This window comes from Muntiacus reevesi, chromosome 8, assembly GCF_963930625.1.
Source record: "Muntiacus reevesi chromosome 8, mMunRee1.1, whole genome shotgun sequence".
NCBI classification, from domain to species: domain Eukaryota; kingdom Metazoa; phylum Chordata; class Mammalia; order Artiodactyla; family Cervidae; genus Muntiacus; species Muntiacus reevesi.
Genome location: NC_089256.1, coordinates 43,192,761 through 43,214,381, shown reverse-complemented (window position 1 = coordinate 43,214,381; position 21,621 = coordinate 43,192,761). Strand labels below are relative to the sequence as shown.

At 43.6% G+C, this 21,621-nt stretch overlaps 1 protein-coding gene across 2 annotated transcripts; it reads left to right on the top strand.

The window, feature by feature from the left end:
* Positions 1-541: 541 nt before the first annotated feature.
* On the top strand, positions 542-19,318 carry POPDC2 (popeye domain containing 2). 2 transcript variants are annotated; one of them, XM_065942761.1, is made up of 4 exons: positions 542-1,426; positions 6,380-6,488; positions 12,268-12,676; positions 18,638-19,318. In XM_065942761.1, the coding sequence occupies exons 1-4, from the start codon at positions 936-938 to the stop codon at positions 18,721-18,723; spliced, it is 1,095 nt and encodes a 364-aa protein (XP_065798833.1). In that variant the 5' UTR covers positions 542-935; the 3' UTR covers positions 18,724-19,318. The 2 variants fall into 2 exon arrangements, with proteins under 2 accessions (XP_065798833.1, XP_065798832.1); XM_065942760.1 differs by having other exon boundaries at positions 12,268-12,818.
* The last annotated feature ends 2,303 nt before the right edge of the window (positions 19,319-21,621 follow it).

Sequence of the window (21,621 nt, the reverse complement as noted above, 5' to 3'; positions counted from 1 at the left end):
ATGCAGAAGAAAGTCAGAATTCAAAAGTTGCTTTATATAGCTATCTTTGTTTAATGAATGTCAAATAAATGCCTACTGATATTTCCAATATGACTTCATAAAGGCCTTCGAGGGGTTTTCCACTTCTCACTGTTAGGATTTTTTCTGATAATAGTCCCCTACTTTCCAACCTTGATGTGTCCTCCTACCTCAGGAGAGCCCCGAGCCCTCCCCAGAGGGGGCTCCGGACATTGTCCTACCTGAGGTGTGACAGTAAATTCTGTGCTCGCTTTCCCTTTGTCCACCCTCTATGCCCCCCTCCCCTGACTTGCCTCTCTTGCCCAGGCCTTATCTTGTCCTCTGGGGAGGTATGTTAAGTGCTCTGCCAGGCTGCCTGTATGCCTGGCCTGTTTCTTCTCACTGCCAGTACCTCTTGGATTCCAATTCCAAACATGGTATCCGTCTGGGGTCACCCTTTCTTCCGGTGCCAAGAGAGACGCATTCCAAATGGAGCACAAATGTGCCTCCCGTGCTGGGCGCTCTTCATTCTGTTTGGGAACAACAGAGAGCAGGATGTGGCTGCTTTATTATCCCTCACTGCTGAAGCTTTCAGCCCCATAGTCCTATCTTTTTCTCAGGACGAGTTAGATTTCCTGCCAAGAGTCAAATGTGAAGACTGTTCTAAGAAACCTGGCGCTGAGCACACTCACCAGAGCTTTGCCAGGAGGGCCAGAGCCTTACTGAGGGAAAGAGAAAGAAAAGTTTTCAGTTCTCCATGAAGTATATGATGTTTTGCTATTCATTCCCAAAGCTTCTGGAAACATTCCTCCCAAGCAAGGTGGAGTCGGCGGGGAGAAGCCGGAGGTGAGACGACAATTGGGAGGACAGGCTAACCCATTTCCTGAATTTCCCATGTGGGGACAGTCTTAGAGCCCGACAGGCTTTGAGACCCGAAGATGAGCAGCAACGGCAGCATGGAGGGTCAGCTCCCCTGGCACGGGCCACTGTGCATTGCCTGGAGGCAGGACCTGGAAGGGGCTGTCTTCCACCTGGCCAACTGCTTCCTGCTCCTGGGCTTCATGGGTGGCAGCGGGGTGTACGGGTGCTTCTACCTGCTTGGCTTCCTGGGCACAGGCTACCTGTGCTGTGTGCTCTGGGGCTGGTTCGGTGCCTGCGGCCTGGACATTGTTCTCTGGAGCGTCCTGCTGGCAGCGGCCTGCGTGCTCCAGCTGGCACACCTGGTGTACCGCCTGCGTGAGGACACCCTCCCCGAGGAGCTGGAGCTGCTCTACAAGACGCTGTGCCTGCCCCTGCAGGTGCCCCTGCCAGCGTACAAGGAGATCGTGCGCTGCTGCGAGGAGCAGGTCTTGACTCTGGCCACGGAGCAGACCTATGCCGTGGAGGGCGAGACGCCCATTGACCGCCTGTCCCTGCTGCTCTCTGGCCGGTAAGCCACTCTGTCAGTACCCAGCATTTCTTCCCCACGCCCACACTTCTCGTTTCCCAGTGCCTCCCTTTCCATTTCGTATCTCTTCCATTGAGGAAGGATGTGGCGAGTCAAACAAACCAAAATAGATTTTTCTAAGCATGTACTTGCTTCCCCTTTCTTAATAGTTTTCATGAGGAAACTAGCTCATGGTTGGCAGGAAAAATTGTGAATATACTTGCTGCTGGGAGGTGTGGGGTGAATGTTTCTTGACCCTGGCTCTAAAATGACTACACCACGCCAGCATGTCATGCCTAAACTGCAGCAATATCTCTGTAAGCTTTGGAAAACTGAACATTTCAATAAGACTAATTAGTTTCTTCCATATGCATTCAACCTTTGCTAAGTGCCAACTATGTGTAAGGAACAGTGCCAAAATAGGAGATTTTTAGTGACCCCTGCTCCCTCCAGGACATCAGAGATATTGGGGGATATCTATACAGATTCTGTGGTAAAGCATTCTGTATACACCCCGGTATGGAGCAGGAATGGGCTTCCCTGATGGCTCAGTGGTAACGAACCTGCCTGCCAGTGAAGTAGATGTAGATCTGGTCCTTGGGTCGGGAAGATCCCCTGGAGAAGGAAATGGTTACCCACTCCAGTGTTATTGCCTGGGGAATTCCATGGACAGAGGAGCCTGGCAGGCTACAGTTCATGCAGTTGTAAAAGAGTCAGACACACCTTAGTGACAACAACAACAACAATGGAGCAGGTTACCCTTGTCCACATTTCCATTCCAAATTGTTCTATTGAGATTCCTACAGACCAAGAAGTAAAGTGCTGTAAATCTGAGGGCCAGACAGTGAGGGGAGAGCAGTGATGCCCATGTGTGTCTCTTTGAGGATATGGTGGAGACACCTGGCTGACACCTTGTAAGGAGGCTGACAGTCAGACCTCAGCAAAACGGGCTTTGTCAGGATCAGCCTGCATGTGAATGTTGGCCATTGACTGATCTCTTCTGAACAAATACTATGTAGCTTTGCGCTGTACATTTGGTAGTAAATTGTGAATTCTTTGAAATATTGCCCTAGTGGGACTTATATGTGCAGCTGAGCATCTGACAGTAAGCATTTTAACCTGGCATATACTTGGACTGGTTCTGTGGAAAACAAGTATTTAAAAACTTTGTCCTTAATTTCTCTTTTTTGAGACCAGAAGAATGCAGTGATTCAAAGGAAAGAAAGAAAAGGGGGAAAGAAAAAAAGAAAGAAAGAAACTAAATAAGATTGCCAGTGGGGAAAAAGACTTTGACATTGATGATGATGGTACTACCACAACTACTACTAGTAGTAATGTTGTTACCATGCATTTATGTATTAATGTATAGAATCAAAGTATAATGTATACATATGTTAATTTTGTTTGGACACTGAGGTCCTGGGTTGAATGAGCTATGAGATTTTGTGATGTTTCATTTCATTTATGGTTGAAGTATAAATAAATGAAATTATTTGTAAACAAATGCACATGTAGATACAAATATATTATGACTATCGCCAAAATGTTTGCCACCTACAATTCCATGCTTAAAATAAGGACAGTTTAGGACACATGCTCTTTCATGAGACCCATGATATTGTTTGCATCTCCTAGCATCTCCATTCCAAGGAGGGGATTAAGACAGGTAGGAGAAACACCCACTGCACTGTATGGTGCTCATTTATGGAAGGGCATAATAATTATTATATGGTTCAGGTATCTTTTATATGATAGATTTATCATGAACTCGTAGAAGACCAGGTTCCTGTGAAGAGAGAGGGGCCTGGCCCCTCAGTGTGGTTTATCTTAGTATGCGCTGTGCTAGTCACTCAGTTGTGTCCAACTCTTTGTGACCCCCTGGACTGTAGCTTGCCAGGCTCCTCTATCCATGGGGACTCTCTGGGCAAGAATACTGGAGTGGGTTGCATACCCTCCTTCAGGGAATATTCCCAACCAGGGGTCAGACCTAGGTCTCCTGCATTGCAGGCGAATTCTTTACCAGCTGAGCAACCCGTGAAGCCCTTTTCCGTGTGTGTGTGTGTGTGTGTGTGTGTGTGTGTGTGTGTGTGTGTGTGTTAGTCGCTTAGTTGTGTTCGACTCTTTGCAACCCTATAGACTGTAGCCCACCAGGCTCCTCCATCTATGGGATTCTCCAGGCAAGAACACTGGAGTGGGTTGCCATTTCCTTCTCCAAAAGGAACTGTAGAAAGAAAGAAAGTGAAGTTGCTCAATTGTGTCCAACTCTTTGCAATCCCATAGACGTAGTCTACCAGGCTCCTCCATCCATGGAATTTTCCAGGCAAGAGTACTGGAGTGGGTTGCCATTTCCTTCTCCATTTCCTAGTATACTTAGCATCAAAAACTCAAGTTAAAAGTTAGAAATTTCAATATTTTTCTTGCTTTTCAAGATTTGAAATAAGAATTTTGTTTTGATATCTTTCAACATCATCCTGTCTCAACTTTGCTAAGTTGGAGCTGAGGAAAGGACTTTTAGTCTATAACCAGCCTCTGACTTTAAAGGAGAATCATCATTATCTTTGACTGGTGAGGTACCAAACACCTTGAAGCAACAGAATAGAACTCCATGCTGAGAAGTGGGGGCTTCGGATGGAGACCTCCCCAGCTCACCTGCATAACTCATCTGGAGCCCTTTGCTAAAACCTCAGACATCCTTTTTGTTTTACTTTCATAATGCAATCAGTACCTTTCAAGACTCAGAAAGGCAAAGTGACTTCTTCAAAGTCCATCACCCTGTTAAGCTGTGCTTACTGTTGGAGACTTTCTCTCATATACAACCCCAAGTTTGAACTCCCATGTGCACAGCCTCCTGAAGAGGCAGTCAGGTCTCCAAGCTGTTCACGGAGGGGGAAATAGCCTGTTGTCAGGAGATCAAAGAGGAAGAAGAGACTCAAATGATAAAGAATATAGTATACAATGTGAATGGCTTCAGGGAGCCATGCAGGCTCATTAGATGTTGTTGTTGTAGCCACTAAGTCATGTCCAACTCTTTTGCAACACCATGGATTATAGCCTGCTCTGGAGCCTCCATGGATTGTAGGTTCCTCTGTCCATGGGATTTCCCAGGCAAGAATACTGGAGTGGGTTGCCATTTTCTTCTCCAGGAGATCTTCCCAATTCAGGGATTGAAACTGCAAAATCAAAGGAAAACAAAACAAAATACCCAGGGGCTGAACCCACATCTCCTGCATTGGCAGGTGGATTCTTTACCACTGAGCCACCTGGAAAGCCCCTCATTAGATGTCACTCACACTGCAAAGTCTTGTCCCTCCTCAGTGGCTTGCTTGGATGGCCAGATTCCTTGCATGGGAAGAGGATGAAGGATGGGAGGATCTGATATGTATCGCAGCAACTTCATTCTCTCCTTTTGTCTTTCTTCATTTGTTCGAGAAGCTTTTCCTTGAGGTTTTGGCCCCCTTTATGGTGACACAGTGAGTTCATTTGTTTGATCTTTCCATCCCTCTTCCTTTCCTTTCTCCCTTCCTTCCTCCCTCCCCATTTCCAAAAATATTTATTGAGTGAGCTAGAGACTAGGGATCTCTTGTTAAAAAATGAAAAATATTTCCCTTGTACTCATGGAATTTACATACAGTCTATCAAGAGAGTCACTAATTCATGACTCTAGCCACTAATTCCAAGGAGCAAAGCAAAGTGCAATGAGAGCATATAAGCAGTGGACCTAAATTTTCTGGGGGGCCAGATGAGACTTCCTAGAGGAAGGAATGTGTAAGCTGAGGCCTGAGGAGAAGGTGCAGATTGGGAAGAGAGGCAGCTGGAGGGAACAGAATATGTGAAGACCATGAGGTAGGAGCACATGGCACTTCATTTTCTCTTGCATCCTTTCATTACTCAGGTAAGTTCTGATGGCTATCTACACATATTGATAGGTCTTGTAGAAGCAAGTGTGTTTCTGCCATCAGAGAGTGTAGGCTGACACCACATTCTTGGCTTGGTTTAAGACCTACATTCCTTTCTGTTTTCCATCTTTAAGTTCTCAGGTAATACATAAAGTTGTTTAATTGATAGTGGTCTTTGGTAATTTGCACATATACATATATATCTAGGCATTCACTGGGAGCAAGATATGGAGTGCTAATATCCCCTTGGCCAGAACTTAATCACATGGCTCTACTCAGCTGCAAGGGAAGTAGAGAAACATAGTCTGGCTGGGCAGTCATGAGCCCTGCTAAAAAAGTTCCTGTACTATAGAGGAAGGGGAAAAGCTGATATTGGAAAACAGAATTCCACACTGGATTTCTCAGATCCTCATCTGCATTCTGATCTGCTTCTCAATATCCTATACATCCTTCAGAAATCAGCTCAAATGTTATCTTTGAGAAATCTGCCACTTGGAGAGAACTAAGCTCTCTCCCTCTTCTAGTCTCCTGTCTCACAATAGCACATGTTGACTTACAGCTAATTATTTATGTGCCTGTGACTTCCACTAAATCGTGAAATCCTGAAAGGTAAGAATCAGATTATTGGGTCTTCCCTGGTGGTCCAGCAGTTGCCACGCAGTGCAGTTGAAGAGTAAAAAAGGAAAAAAAAAAAAACAACCAGATCATCTCCAGGTTCCCAGACTTCCAGGAACACAGAAGTTTCTCCAAACATATATTTTTTTTTTTTAACAATTAAGCTCCAGAAAAAGTGGAACAATAGCTCCTCCCAGTTGGACAGGATGTACCTTAGAGAGCTTGTTGATCTGCCCCCTTTGTTCAATAAACACTTTCTTTCCCAGTACAACTGATTTTAGAAGAGAGGTTGAAACTGAGACTTTGAGTTTTCTAGGTAAAAGAGGAAAAAGCCCATTTTGGATCCTAGTCATTTTCCACTCTTTTAACATGTAATTTAAACTCTGGAGAAGCTTTGGGTAGCCACTTCTCTTTTCCCACACAGTCTCTTCTCTCCCTTTGCCAGGGTTCGTGTGAGCCAGGACGGGCAGTTTCTGCACTACATCTTTCCTTACCAGTTCATGGACTCTCCCGAGTGGGAATCGCTGCGTCCCTCTGAGGAGGGGGTGTTCCAGGTAATAGGCAGCCCCATGGCAGCGCTGCCGCAGCCCATCCCACTGCAACCCAGCAATATCCGTGCTTCCATCTCTCCTCTCTTTTGTCAGACCTTTGAACTACTGCCATTATGATGCTTGAGGTGGGAGTACTCTCCTCCAGTGGAAAAAGTGCCTGGCAGAGGAGGGGTAGGGTAGGGAGGTACTGATCCCTGGAAGGGGGGCCATGTCACTCCTACGCCTAAAACTCTTCCAGAAGACCCCAGTGACCACAGGATAAAAGCCCTCACTCCTTAGAGAGTAACTTAAGACCTTTAGTGATATCCTGGAGCCACATCTCCAGCCCTTTCCTACACTTCCTGCTCACACCAGCCACGCTGAATTACTAGCACTTCCCTAAATTACCACATTGTTTTACACGGCCGTGCCTTGGCCCCTAATGTTGCCTCTATCCAAAAGGCACTTCCCTCATCAAGAGGTGGCTATGGCATCTCACTTCCTCTGAAGCCTGCCCAGACTGACCTCACCAGCTTCCACCCCCGCACATTGCCTGCATGCCTCTCCTATTCCTTTTACTATGCTAACTGCACACGTGTACAATTTGGTTTTCTGTCTTTTGCATAGTAAATTCCTTGACGTAGAAATCTGGGCTTTTCCTCTCCATCTCCAGGCTCCAAAGGGCAATACTTTGTACACAGTAGTAGGTGTTCAGTAAAGTTTCACTGAGCTGCCTTGGCAGTAGGCCATTGGTATCTCAGAATGCTCCAGAGGGCATCACATACACAGTCTAAGGTCAGGGCCTGTCTGCTCCGGCCCTCCTCTCTGCTCTGTCAGTCCTTCAGATTTCAGTTGCCTTCTTTGTAGTTCTCACTTACTGTATGGCTAGCATGTGACAGGCACTACCTATTTTATTGCCTTATTGACTCTCACCACAGTCCTCTGGATTGTTATTACCTGTTTATAATAAAATAATTATTATGGACAATTATTACATTATATTGTTATTAACCTGTTTAACAGATGAGGAAACTAAGGCTCAGAAACCTCGAGTAATTTGCCCAAGCTCTTCATCTAGAAAGTGGCAAAACCAAGTTGCCCGACACCACTATTCTATTCTTTTTTAAAATGGGGGGTTACCAGGAGAGTGGAGTTTACACACATACACCATTATAGGGACTCCCCTGTCCAGACAGTTCGCCAGTACTGGGTTCCCTCTGTCTCCTGTCAGTTCTGTCAGGAAGTTCTTCAGGCGAGCGTTTACGCCAGCCCCGAAATAGACACATGTGGCTGGGCCTGCTTCCGCCCCACCCTGACTCTTGGCTCTGTGAGGACAGAGCCTGAGGGGCAGTCCTAATCCCACTGCCTGGACCATCAGTCGCAGACCCCCCTCTGAACATGTGCCTCCCCCACCACACACTCACATCCTCTCCAAGCGGCTCAGCAGTCACCTTTGAGAACTCCCTCAGAGCCACAAGAACCTTCAGGAGGGCTGAGTCAGGTCCTGAGCCAGCCAGACCAGGCTCTGTTTCTGACACTGAAACTGAGAAACAGGTGGTGGATAAGCCGGGTGTCCTCCCCTTAGTTATGCTTGAAAGGAAGGGCTATGACCCCAGATGGCCTCTCAGCATCTGAGAGGGATGTAAGGACCGTCACATTTCTTCCATTTGTATTTTTAGTATGCACCTCCACTGGGAGCCTTGAGATCCACACACTTGCTCTTAGCTCTGCGAAGTCCCATTTCCTCTTTGCAAATGTCAAGTGTTGTCTCGGGTTGTAGTTCATCTTGTCCTTGCCTTTGCATTTGCATAGTCTTTGTTGACTAATAGGGAATCCACAGTGACTGAATCATAATTCTTATTGAGTTTGCCACAAGAGAATCAACATTCCATCACACCTCTCAAGAATTCAATGAAGAATTTATTGACTGTTAAACACCGCGACCCTCTCATAAGTCACCAAGAACATAGCATGGGAGCCATCACATGGAAATCAGCATTATTTCTCTAATTAGAATCATGTTTTACTGGACTCAAGGTCTGTTTATGTATATCATATCATTTAATCCATTCAACTAGCTTCGAAGGTGATGGTTAAAGAAAAACCTGGTCAAACCAGTCAATCCATTGGTTTCTGAAGATATTTAGGAAGGCTTTTATACTGGGCATGAGAAAACAACATCAAGTTATTTTGCAACATACAAGATTAGTAGTTTTTACCTGATTCATTCACTCATTTCAGTAACATTTGCTGAGCTGTTACAGTAACCTGGGCACTATATGGTTTGTTTTTGTTTGGTTTTATTTTTGGCCACATCACAAAGAATGTGGGATCTTAGTTCCCCGACCAGGGACTGAACCCATGATTCATGAACCCCTACCCCCTGCAGTGAAGTATGGAGTCTTAACCTCTGGATTGCTAGGGAATTACCACCTGGGCACTATTAAAGGTGCTCAGAGTGTATCAGTCAACGGAACAGATGAAGGTCCCTGCCTTCATGCAATTCACATTCTAATAGGTGAAACAAAAAATTAGTCATAGAAATTATGAATAAGTAAATTATGTAATATGTTAAAAATAATAAATTATAGTAAAAAAATAGAATAGTATAAGGGAGAGATAAAATTGACTCCTCAACAACACAGGAGGTAGGGGTACCAACCTTTCACACAGTAGAAAATCCACGTATAATTTATAGTGAAAGTCGCTCAATAGTGTCTGACTCTTTGAGACCAAATGGACTATACAGTCAATGGAATTCTCCAGGCCAGAATACTGTAGTGGGTAGCCTTTCCCGTCTCCAGGAATTGAACTGCGGTCTCCTGCATTGCAGGCGGATTCTTTACCAGCTGAGCTACTAGGGAAGCCCATAATTTATAGTCCAACCTCCAAATATACAGTTCCCCCAGATCTAGGCTTCCACATCCTCAGACTTAACCAATCGGCCAATTGTATAGTACTTCAGGTATTTACTATCGAAAAAAAAAAATCCCCATTTAAATGGATCCACACAGTTCAAACCTCTGTTGCTCAAGGGTCAACTGTAGTTGCAATTGTAATTGAGGATCTCATGGAAGTCTTTGTTGAACCTGTGACATTTGAGCAAAGATCTGAGGTGATTGGCAGTATGAGCTCTGAGAATATCTGGAGGAATAGCATATTAGACAGAGGGGAGAGCCAGTGCAAAAGCTGGGTGTGAGAGAGACTAGCATATTTGAGGTCCAGAAAGAAGGTCAATGAGTCTGGAACAGGGAGAGGGAGGGGAATGAAGAGCAGGAGAGGAAGTCAGAGAGGTGATAAGGAGACATGTCATCTAGGGCCAGAGTGTATATTTGCTAAATACAGCCAAAAGGATTTCCTAACACATTGGATGTAGTATGTGAGAGAAAGAGGATCAAGAAAACTTCTAAGACTTCTGACCTGAGAAACTGGAAGAATGGAGTTGCTATCAAATGCGATAAGGAAGGCTGCAGATAGTATTGGCTTTGGGAGAAGAGAGAGAAGTCCAGTTTGGGAGGTATTAGATTTACGTCATCTATGGACATTTAAATACAGACACTGTGTAGGCAGTTCCTTACTTGAGTCTGGAGTCAAGGAACAAGGTCTGAGCTTGAGAGTAAGTTAGGGAGTCATTAGCCTACAGATGATATTTAAAGCTGTTACATTGGACAAGATCACCAGTGAGTGAGTGCAGACAGAAAAGGGATTCAAGAATCCATTAACCTTGGGGTACTCTAGTGTTTAGAAGTTGAAGGGGGTAAAAAGCAGCAAAAGAAGCTGAAAGGGACTAATCTGGACGTTATACCAGGAGAGTGTGGCATCCTGGGAGCAAGTAAAGAATATCAAAGAGAAGGGATTGAATGCTGTGAAAATTGATCATCAGACTCAGCAATGTAGAAGTCATAGGTGACCTTCCCAGGAACAGTTTGTAGACCACTGGGGCAAAGCCTTGCTGACTGAAGAGAGAGAATGCGAGGAGAGGAATTGGTAACAGCCAAGTATAGACAACTTTTTCATGGAGTTTTGCTGAAAAGGAGAGCAAATCAATGGAGTGATAGCTAACCAAGGAACTAAAGTGAAGGAAAAAAGATTTTGATTTTAAAATTTTGATTTAAGATGGAAGAAGTAGCAGTGTATTTGCAAGAATGCCCACAGTCTTTTGTGTTCAGCTTTGAGGAGACTGCTTGCATCCTTATTAGCTCTCATGTGTACCCACTTCATGTGCAGCACCCTGATTTCTTGTTTGGGAATTGTTAGTAAGTACACTGAAAGTACAGGTTATGGTAGATGCGACAACTACTTGCTGAGTCAAATTAGTAACAGATGGATTGTGAGGACCAGTATTCTCATGAGGCAACAAGTCTGGAGAGATTAAGCAATTTATCTGATGTCACACAGCTGGTAAAGCTGGAACTTGAAACTTGTTTCTGGTCTTGATGAGGCAATTTAGGCCCTGACTTGAGTGCTGATGACTGAGGGGTGGGGGAGGGAGAGAAGGAAATGAAGGAAGGAAACAGAAAAGGGGTACTGCAGATGGGAAGGGGAGGAGGGGAGCAGAGTGTGTGTTCTGGGAGCAATGAAATAAAAGGATTATATATATGATCTCTGATAAAGAATGTTTAGAAAGCCAACCCCTCCTTTAATGAGACAACCCACATAAAGCACTTAACACTGGTACATGGTCACTCTCAATAAATGTTAGCTGCTGTCCTCCTTCTCATTTCCACTGTCTCCATTCATGAATCTTCATCTTAAGCTCTGCCAACCTGCTCACTTTTAAAGTACTTAGGACAGGGTATAAAGAATTGTGTGATTCTACGCACTTTTCCTTTACTATCCTAAGAATGTTTGCATTTGAAACCTATCTTTACCACTCATTATTAACAAGATTTATCAAGCACCTGCTCTGTGCTGTGCACACATTACTGACCCTGCAAGTGTGACTTAGCTGTGCACCATGGGCACATAGCTGAGTACACAGAAATTACTAGATGTCTATATAAATGAAGAGTGAGGTATCCTTCCACTTCATGTTCTTAAGAGTGCCTCTTGAGACTTCCCTGGTAGTCCAGGGGTTAAGACTCTGTGCTCTTGATGCAGAGGGCACGGGTTCTATCTTTGGTTAGGAAACTAAGATCCTGTAAGCTACAAGGCACCTCACCCCCCCAAAAAAGAGTTCCTTTTCCTCTGTGCCCCTTTTCTGAATTTAGTCATCAGATCCATTTGGTTACTTGTAGGGCCCAAGTCAAGAGCGTCTCATAGGCCTGAAGACCAGGCCAGCATTCTGTCCACTTGATGCAGCCTGGCATGCCTGATCAGAGGCTCTCTTCTCACTGAAATTCTTCCCAATTCTTTTTTGTGTCCCAACTCCAATATATTATCTTTTATCCTTAAAAACTGTCATCAGCATCCTGACGTTTCTTCTGAGCACCAGGAGGCCCCTCTTCTCTCCTGTAATCACAACAGGCCCAGAACCTTCTGCAGCCATTAGTGGGATCAGCCATGGAACACAGTGCATGAGAGCTGAGGAGACTGGAGGTGGACAGTGAGGTTCCAGAAGGTGATCTTAGGGCTCTTCACAAGACCACCCCCTATATTCCACCCCTCCTACCATATCAGTGCACACAATGAAAGTTATTCATTGGACCTCTGCAAGGCAAGGCCCTGGAGAGGTACTTCAACAGCTTCTTCAGGAGAAGTGCAAAGTGCAGCTGTTTGCCAAATAAACTGTATATATCTCTGTACTAAGCTTGGACACATTTTTAAGTTTCAACCTTCACTTTCTGCCCCTGACCCCTTTCAGGTCACTCTGACAGCTGAGACTGAATGTAGCTACATTTCCTGGCCCCGGAAAAATCTCCACCTCCTTTTGACCAAAGAGCGATACATCTCTCGCCTCTTCTCGGTCCTGCTGGGCTATGACATCTCAGAGAAGCTCTACGCTCTCAATGACAAGCTCTTTGCTAAGTTTGGGCTACGCTTTGACATCCGTCTCCCCAGCCTCTACCACGTCCTGGGTCCTGCTGCCCCAGATGCAAGACCAGAGTCTGAGAAGGATGATGAGGAAGTCCGTGGGCCAGCCGCATCCCCTCCTCAGGCCCTGCACACGTCTGTCCAGCAAACACCCCCTAGCTCCCCACCTCCACTGGTCACCAGCTCTCCTGCACCTCCTCCCTGGGTCAGAATGTCCAGGCCCGACAGCGGCGTCCTGGGTGAGGACTCCACCAGTCTGGTTCTGGAGGATTTTGAGGAGGTGTCGGGATCAGAATCATTCATGGATTATAAGAGTGATGGGGAGTACATGAGGTGAGGGGAGAGCTAACATGGGCACAGCCACCCGGCTCAGGACCCTGCGTAAGTACTCACAAGGCAGTTGCTGCAGTCTTGCCAACAGCTGGCCTTAACTTGGTTTGTAAGGGCAAAAAATAATTTCATGGAGCCTGTCCTCTCAGAGGACTCCCAGAAAGTGGCATTAACCCAGGCTTGCAGATAGCAACTCACTCCTGGTGCATGAAAGGCATGAGGGTTTTTTTTTTTTTTAAATCTCATCCCTTATTAATTGTGATTGCTTTTAAAAGCTGTCTGGCTGGTTGACATTTGATCAAGCAGATAGGTTGCTAACTATTTTTTTTTCAAAGTTGTGCTAATAACCAAGGTCACATTTAAGGCTAAAGGGTATTTTATTATGGCGTGCATTTTGAAGAATACTTTAAAAAGCTGGCATAGCTCAAATTACTAATGATTCTTCTTGGCACACAGTCAGCTCCAGAAAGCAGTCATTATTTAGCCTGGATTGGACAGGCACTTCTGTTAAAATCGCCCCTATTTCAAAGAGGCTTGTGATTGGAGGCTAATGACACTGGGAGGAAAATGTGTCCACCTTGCTGTCCTCTGACCCAGTGGAGAGTGTGTTGCTCAGGCACAGGACTGGACACTGCTGAGTGAATGTTACTATGATAGGATGACTTTCCTAGAAAATTTTAACTGTGAGAGGTAGAGTGGGCGTGATTCTGGTGGGCCTAACACATAGGAGAGTGTGTGTACAGCTCAGGAGAGTGTACATAAAAGGCTGTGCTGAGCAGTTCTAGGAAATGGGTTTCGTGTTTCCCCTGACTGCTGTCACAATGCTGTGACATTTTCCTCTAGGACTCCACCCAACCATGGTGCAGGCCTGGCTTTTCCTGAGGAAAATACCACTGTTCTCAATTTGGAAGACATTTCCAGGTCGGGGAGGGGTGGTTAAGAGATTAATCATTCTTTAGGAAACACTGTTTTCCCAAGAAACTATTTCAGGTAGGAAGGCATCTAGGGTACTTTGAGGTTGAGTGAGTGTATGTTTGTACAGTTTGAAAAGCAAATCATATAAACGATGAAGGAGGCAAGAGAGGTGAGTAATAAAAGATTAGCTATTTGGTTTCATGGATATGAAATTAATAGCATCTAGCAGATCCCTTTCTTGACCGCCTCCACTTGTGTTGTCCTCTCCCGCTGTCCCTCCGCCACTGTGCTGACAGTCACCTCCCGACTAGCCTACCCCCACCAGTGTGCATGAATTCTGTCCTCTGGGCCCCTCTCTTTGTCCCCATACCTGCCCGCCTGCACACACTCTGAACTCATACAGCTCCCTGTGTTCTCCTCTTCTGCCTGCTTCTCTTTTCCTGGCTCGATTTGTTCTCCTCTTTCTCCTCTCCTTCTGATATCTGTTCAGTCCTTGGTTTCCTCAGTGTGCTGCTTTTAAGAAGAAAAAGGCCCATTTCTTCTTCTTCTCCGTTAATTTCCCCTCTTTATACTTTTCCTCCACGTTGATCCCATTTGACTATTTATGTATTTATCTCTCTGGTGCCTTCTTCCTGTTTCCTCCACTTCCTGTCTTGCTCTATCTCTTCTTCTTAAACTGCCCTATATACCCAACTTAATTTTTAATCCTGACTTTTCCAAGATCAGGACCTCTCCCTCTGCCTATAAAGAAAACCATTCAAGTGAAGATGTGAAAATTCTCTTCTTTGAGGGCTCCACATTTCATGCATGAGTTTTCCCAAACGTTAACAGGCAGGCAGTGCTTTAGATAAGCGACCTGCACCAGGAGCCCAAAGTCCTGGTTGCTATGTCTGGCTCTACTACTGTTTGCAAAGCACACAATCTCACTGAACCTTACTTTCTTCACATGAATGTGTTGACCCAGCTGGCCCCTCCAAAGCCCTCCTGGGTTTATGTGAGAAGGAAAATGATGAACTGTTCAGAGGAGGAAAAAAAAGCAGTCAGGCAACGTTATAATGGACACAAGGCCCCAGACATCAGTGTCTTCCAGCAAGAACTTGCTGCCGTATTTCACTATGATTTCTCTTGTGACTTGGCTGTCCTCCTCTCTGCTGGGGGCAGGATCCTGCTTGACTAGAAGTTCTCTCCATTCTGTACCTGTGAAGAATCTCACCTACCATGTGAAAGGCATGGTAGGTGAGATGTTCACATGCAAGGTGGTCCCACCTCTGTCTCTCAGGTCCTCTACCCTTAATACTATTGAAAAAAAGGCTTCTTCCCAAATTCAGCCTTTTCTGAGGTTCACAATGAGAAAACTGCTAATATAACTCACTTTCTTTATACTTACTAGTATTTGGAGTATAAAGAGAGAAGGTATTAGAATCGTCTTTGGTTTAAGTAATAGAAAGGAAAAAACTCTGTGTTAACTGAATGCCAAAGAATTGATGCTTTTGAACTGTGGTGTTGGAGAAGACTCTTGAGAGTCCCTTGGACTGCAAGGAGATCCAACCAGTCCATCCTAAAGGAAGTCAGTCCTGCGTGTTCATTGGAAGGACTGATGCTGAAACTGAAACTCCAATACTTTGGCCACCTCATGCAAAGAGTTGACTCATTGGAAAAGACCCTGATGCTAGGAGGGACTGGGGGCAAGAGGAGAAGGGGATGACTAAGAAGATGAGATGGCTGGATGGCATCACCAACTCGATGAACATGAGTCTGGGTAGACTCCAGGAGTTGGTGATGGACAGGGAGGCCTGGCATGCTGCGGTTCATGGAGTCACAAAGAGTCGGACATGACTGAGCGACTGGACTGAATTTCCACAGAGTTTTCAGAACAACTTGAAAATGTGATCAAATTGACCAAATTTCAGACAGCTTTAGTCTGTGACAATGGGATAATTTAGCCCAGAGACATTTTCCCCAAATCGTATTTTGGGACATTTGGTTTGACTAATTTGTCATTAAACTCTTTTTATGGTTATTACTGTAATGATAAGCATAGTGCCTCGAGACTGGTAGCAGTTTAACTTGTTTCCTTTCCAAAGCAGGGCACAATTCGCCATCCAGTCCCTGGCTCTTCAGTGACCAAACCTGTAAGCTCATTGCTATTCATTCTGGTCCAGAACTTAAAAGAGTCATGAAGCTGACTGGATTCTGCATTGTTGGGAATGACATAGCTTCATCACACTGACATCAGTGCTTGTGCCTCACACCAAGACAGTTTAAAACCAACTAAAAGTGGTGTTTCTACTGGAGCATTGGTTTTTTTTTTTGAAGAGCACTGTTTTCAGCCTGGTAGTACCCAGAACGGAGCCAAAACTGGTTGTTACTTTTTAACATGCAAGGCAGTACTGTATGATAATGTATTCATGCAGGCTCTCACAGTTAGACCTCACATTAACCCTGCCTTCACTAGAATCTTTCCAGTTAATTCTATGAACACACTCCACAATGTTTCATTTGATGTCTTACAGGAGATGCTAAATCACATCTCTGAAGTGGTCAGTTAAGTCAAGCTACTGAGTCTATTATCACAAGTTAACTGAAAGCTGTTTAAAATTTGGCCAGGTTAGCTTATGTTTTCAAATTGTTTGAAGACTATAGTTTGAAAATAAGGACTATATATTGCTCCCTTTTTATTATTTAAATAAACAAAGAAATGAGAAACACATTACAACATGGAGGCTAATTGTGGTCAAGGAAAGAGGCCAGGACCAGAACATATTACCAAAGGCCAGAGAACCAATTCGACAAACATTCACTGTGTATCCACTATGTATTTCAGGCACTGTGCCAGGTAATCATATTATGAGTAATCACGAGTAACAACTGAAAGACTGGAAGATGCTTAATCTGCAAGAGATTGACAAGAGTAATATCTTCAAATTTTAAAAAGATATCTTCACCTTAATTTGGTGAAGTTCTTGAGGTCAAAGATGAATTAAGGGCTGAAAGCTATAAGGGGAATGGATTGCCTCAAGGAGTAGTAAGTTACTCATCACTGGAAGAATTCAAATAATGATTAGAAGAAATCTTCTTAGAGATTTTTTTAAGGTGATTCATGCTCCAAGAGAAGGATGCCTTATGTTATTGCTTTTAAGGTACCTTCTAATTCTGTGATGCTATGATTCAATGATTCTAAGATGTGAATCTTGTCCTGCCACATAATTATCTTTAAGAGCAGTTCCCTAACTGCAGAACAGGGCTAATAGTCTCATAGATAATTAATACCTACTAGTAAGTAAATGGGATTCCCTGATAGCTCAGCTGGTAAAGAATCTGACTGCAATGCAGGAGACCCCAGTTCGATTCCTGGGTCAGGAAGATCCTCTGGAGAAGGTGTCTCAGCTGGTAAAGAATCTGCCTGCAATGCAAGAGACCTGGGTTCAATCCCTGAGTTGGGAAGATCTCCTGGAGAAGGGAAAGGCTACCCACTCCAGTATTCTGGCCTGGAGAATTCCATGGACCATATGTCTGTGGGGTCGCAAAGAGTCAGACACGAATGAGCGACTTTCACTATCCAGCACTATTTAGAAGTAAATAAATAGGTAGCCTCAGTCGATGTTATTAGGTTGCTTGAAGAGTAATTGAGATAAAGTACACAAAGGCAATTTGTTAAGCTGTAAAGCCCTAGTTTAATGTATAACATATTTTAAAATTCTGTTCTGTGTATGCTACTGCTGCTGCTAAGTCGCTTCAGTCGTGTTCGACTCTGTGTGACCCCAGACGGCAGCCCACCAGGCTCCCCCGTCCCTGGGATTCTCCAGGCAAGAACACTGGAGTGGGCCGCCATTTCCTTCTACAAAGATGAAAGTGAAAGTGAAAGTGAAGTTGCTCAGTCATGTCCGAGTCCCAGCCACCCCATGGCCTGCAGCCCATCAGGCTCCTCGTCCATGGGATCCTCCAGGCAAGAGTACTGGAGTGGGGTGGTTCTGTGTATAGTTATTTGCAAATTCCTCCCCTTCTCTCTCACTCTCACTTCCCTCCCCAGTCCCTCCCCCTACTCCTTCTGAGACACATGATTTCCCCTTATTTCCTCTAGTCTGGTTTCCCAAGGGAAGTAATAACCAACAGGATCCCCTGACAACAAAAGGAACAGCAAAAAGTTGGAGGTCCAGAGAAAACACACACTAGCTCCTTGGCCCCTGAATAACTAAGGGATGGTCAAACCTTCACCTGTTTTATTTGCCCAGGGGAGACAGATCACCATCACACTATATTCAGGTTCCTTCCCTCAGAAATCCCTCTGATGCTTTGTTAGCTGTCAGTGTTGTTAAATAGCACATTTTCCCCAGAACCACTGGAAAGCCTCCTGGGGCAGAAGACTTGCCCTTGAAGGTGGCCTGGCAGGAGCTGCCTTGGGTCTCCAGGTCTGGGTCTCTGGATGGTAGCTCTGCTTAACCTGCCAAGGTTCCATGTTCAAGTAGTGAAGTTAGAGTCAGCAGTTCCCTCCCCCCTCAGGACCACAGCAGCCTGTATTTGGGGCTCAGCCCCAGGTTTTTCTTCTATTTCTGTTTTACAGGTCTCATTTACCTACTCCTTGCTTTGTAAAAATAAAACACAAGGGTTTTATAAAACTCACTGGTTTTCTATGCAGATTTTTTAAAAACTCATTCCATAGTATTAGATAGGAAGTATAGTCCTATAGATTCTTCATAGGAAGCAACCAAAATTGACCTCTTGATCTCTTCTCCTATAAAACGAGAGAATTGAACTATATAACTTCAAAACGGACTCACCCTAATATTATAGAAGAAAATGATTCAACAATTCAACTGCTCCTATTGTGTTAGACATTGCATACAGTTAAAATATTGGGAAATTGTAGAGGAAAAAAAGACCTGAACAGAACCCTCTGAAGTTATGTGAGCTATCCCAAGCCACAGTGCTGAAATCCTTCCTCTGTTTTTCCACAGCCTCCAGAACTCCTCTCCGGAGCTACTCTGAAGTTATGTCCAGGGGACAGGCCCCCTTGGCTCCAACCCAGACTCCTGAACTGTAAGGGTCAATGGACCGTCCTTTACTCTGGCCACGTTAATCCTCAAGGATGGTCACTTGTGTGCACACCCCTCTTCTCACCCACTGAAAGGCTCACAGGCAAGGTTGGAGCAGACACAGAGGATGCCAGCACTGCAACCACACCAAGGCCCCCAAGTGACTTTTAGAAATTTGTCTTCATCAGCCTTCCTTCCAAGAGAAGGCATCCCAAAGTGCCAAAGCACAGATTCTATCCTTTACTAACTGTAGAATTTCAGGCAAGTCACATAGCCTCTCTGAGCATCATCTGTAAAGGGATGATTATAAAACCCACTTCATAGGGTTGTAAGGATTCCATGAGTTGATTTCAATAATACCTAGGACATGCTGTGGCACCTAGTAAGCACTCAATAAATCACTCATTTCGTTTCCTTATGTTGTTTCCTTCAACTTTCTGATAGCATCAATGAAGCTAGCTATACAAGAAGTTTTCACTGTTTTTATCTTGTTTTACTTAAAATATTTTTCTCAATTAAGGTTCAACTTAGGTAGGTAGAAATTTTAGAATCTATTTGCCCTTAATCTTTTACATTAAATTTACAAGTCTTTCCCTTTATTTATGACCCTAATATTAAACAGTAGTTTTTAGAAGGAGTTTTACAAATCTATTTAAATAAATTTCCTTAAACATTTTAAAATAGACTTACAAATTTAACATATTCTGTTTTATTTTTTCTTCTAAATACTTCCATGTCTATTCTGGTTACCTATTGCTGTGCAACATCCATCCCTAAAGCAGTGAGTTAAAGTCATCATAATTATTTTGCTCACAAAAGAGGGGCTTGACTGGACTCAACTGGGCTGTCCTCACTCAGAGTTTCTTGAGCTGGAGACAGTGGCTACAGCCAGGATCACCTCAAAGGCTTCTTGACCCATGTGTCTGGGGCCCAGGCTGGGAAGACTCAAACAGTTGATGGCTGGGAAAGCTGGGGATCCTCAGGCAATCCTTGCTCTTTCAAAAGTTTATTTTGTTGCTATATAATACTCTGTTGTAGGGTTTTCCTGATAGCTCAGTTGGTAAAGAATCTGCCTACAATGCTGGAGACCCTGGTTCCATTCCAGGAAATATCTGGAGAAGGGATAGGCTACCCACTCCAGTGTTCTTGGGCTTCTCTTGTGGTTCAGTTGGTAAAGAATCCGTCTGCTATGCGGGAGACCTGGGTTTGATCCCTGGGTTGGGAAGAACCCCTGGAGAAGGGAGAGGCTACCCACTCCAGTATTCTGGCCTGGAGAAATCCATGGACTGTATAGTCCATGGGGTCACAAAGAGTTGGACACGATTGAGCAACTTTCACTTCACTTCAGTCTGTTATGTGAATATACCACAATCTATTTATCCATTCCACTATTGATGGGTGTTTGGGTAGTTTCTAGCTTGGGGCAATTATGAATAGTACTACTATGAACATTCTTGGCCTTATCTTCCGGTGCACATACATACACATTTGGGGGGTATATGCTGGAATTACTGAGGCATGTTTTCAACTATAGTAGATACTGCCAAACACTTCCTAGGTGATTGTACTAATTAATATTCCCACTAACAGTGTATGAGTGTTCTGGTTGTTTCACATCCTCCCCAATAGTTGGCATCGTCTTTTCTTTTCTTTTTTTTTTTAGCCACTTGGGTGTATGTAGCAGCATATCATTATGGTTTTAATGTTTATTTTCCTGGTGAGTGATAAGAGTATCTTTTTATGTTTTTCTTAGCCATGTGGATATCCTCTCTTGTGAAGTGTCTACTCCAGTTCTCGTCCATTTCTCTGTTTGTGTGCTTTTCTCGTCGACTGTAAGGAATTCTTTAAATATTCAAGTTAAAAGCCCTTTGTTGCTTAGATATTCAAATGCATTCTCCCAATTTTTTTCTCTAATATCTTTTGATGAAAATAAGTTCTTAATTTCAATGTAGTAATCTATCAATCTTTTCCTTCATCATTAATGCTTTCTGAGTCATGTTTAAGAAAACTTTTCCTGCCTTGGATTTATTCTTCTTTGTTACCTTCTAAATGTTTTATTGTTTTACATTTCACAGTTAGATCTACAAGCAACCTGGATTTGATTTTTATGTATGGTATAAAATAAGGATCAAATTTGTTATTGCCTTGTGGATATCCAATAGACAGCAGCACTTACTGAGTGGATTATCCTATCTGTACTAGTGTTCAGTGTCCTCTTTGTCATAAATCAAGTATCCATAAATCAAGTATTTGATCCATAATTCAAGTATTTGTAGGTCTCTATCTGGATCTTCTATTCTGTTCCATGAGTCTATTTTTCTACCTGTTGACAATACCATCTGGTTAATTTTTGCAGCTTTGTGTTTTGATATCTGGTGGTCTTCATTCTTATTCAAGTCTTGCATATTCCCTTTGCATTTCCATATAAAATTTAGAACCAGCTTGCTATTAATAATTTCCACAAAAATATAGCTCTGCTGGAATTTTATTAGAATTACATTCACACTGTGGCTTAGGTTGGTAAAGAGTTAATATCTTTATAATACTGATTTTTTAATCTATGAGCATAGTATATTTCATTTAAAAACTTTTTTCTTAATAGTGTTCTGTAGTTTTCCATACAAATATTCTTGAACAAATTTTGTTAGATTTATTTCTAGGTAATTGTTGAATTTGGTGCTTTTGTAAATATCATTTAATATTTTTACTTTCTTTTATCACTGGTATACAGAAAAATAATGGATTTTTGTATCTTCAACCTCCATCCAGAGATCCTGATAAATCCACTTATCAATTCTAATTACTAATCCATGGAGTCTTCCAGATTTTCCAAGATACAGTTGTGTCATTTGCAAATAATGATAGCTTTATTTCTTCCTTCTTGGCCTGTACTTTCTTCCTCCACC

What these genes read in the sequence shown, in the direction of transcription:
- POPDC2 (XM_065942760.1), top strand. Translation starts at nt 936, where the DNA reads ATGAGCAGCAACGGCAGCATGGAGGGTCAGCTCCCCTGGCACGGGCCA. An exon ending in TCCCTGCTGCTCTCTGGCCG is followed by an intron (nt 1,427 to 6,379) that starts GTAAGCCACTCT and finishes TCCCTTTGCCAG; the next exon opens with GGTTCGTGTGAGCCAGGACG. An exon ending in CTGAGGAGGGGGTGTTCCAG is followed by an intron (nt 6,489 to 12,267) that starts GTAATAGGCAGC and finishes GACCCCTTTCAG; the next exon opens with GTCACTCTGACAGCTGAGAC.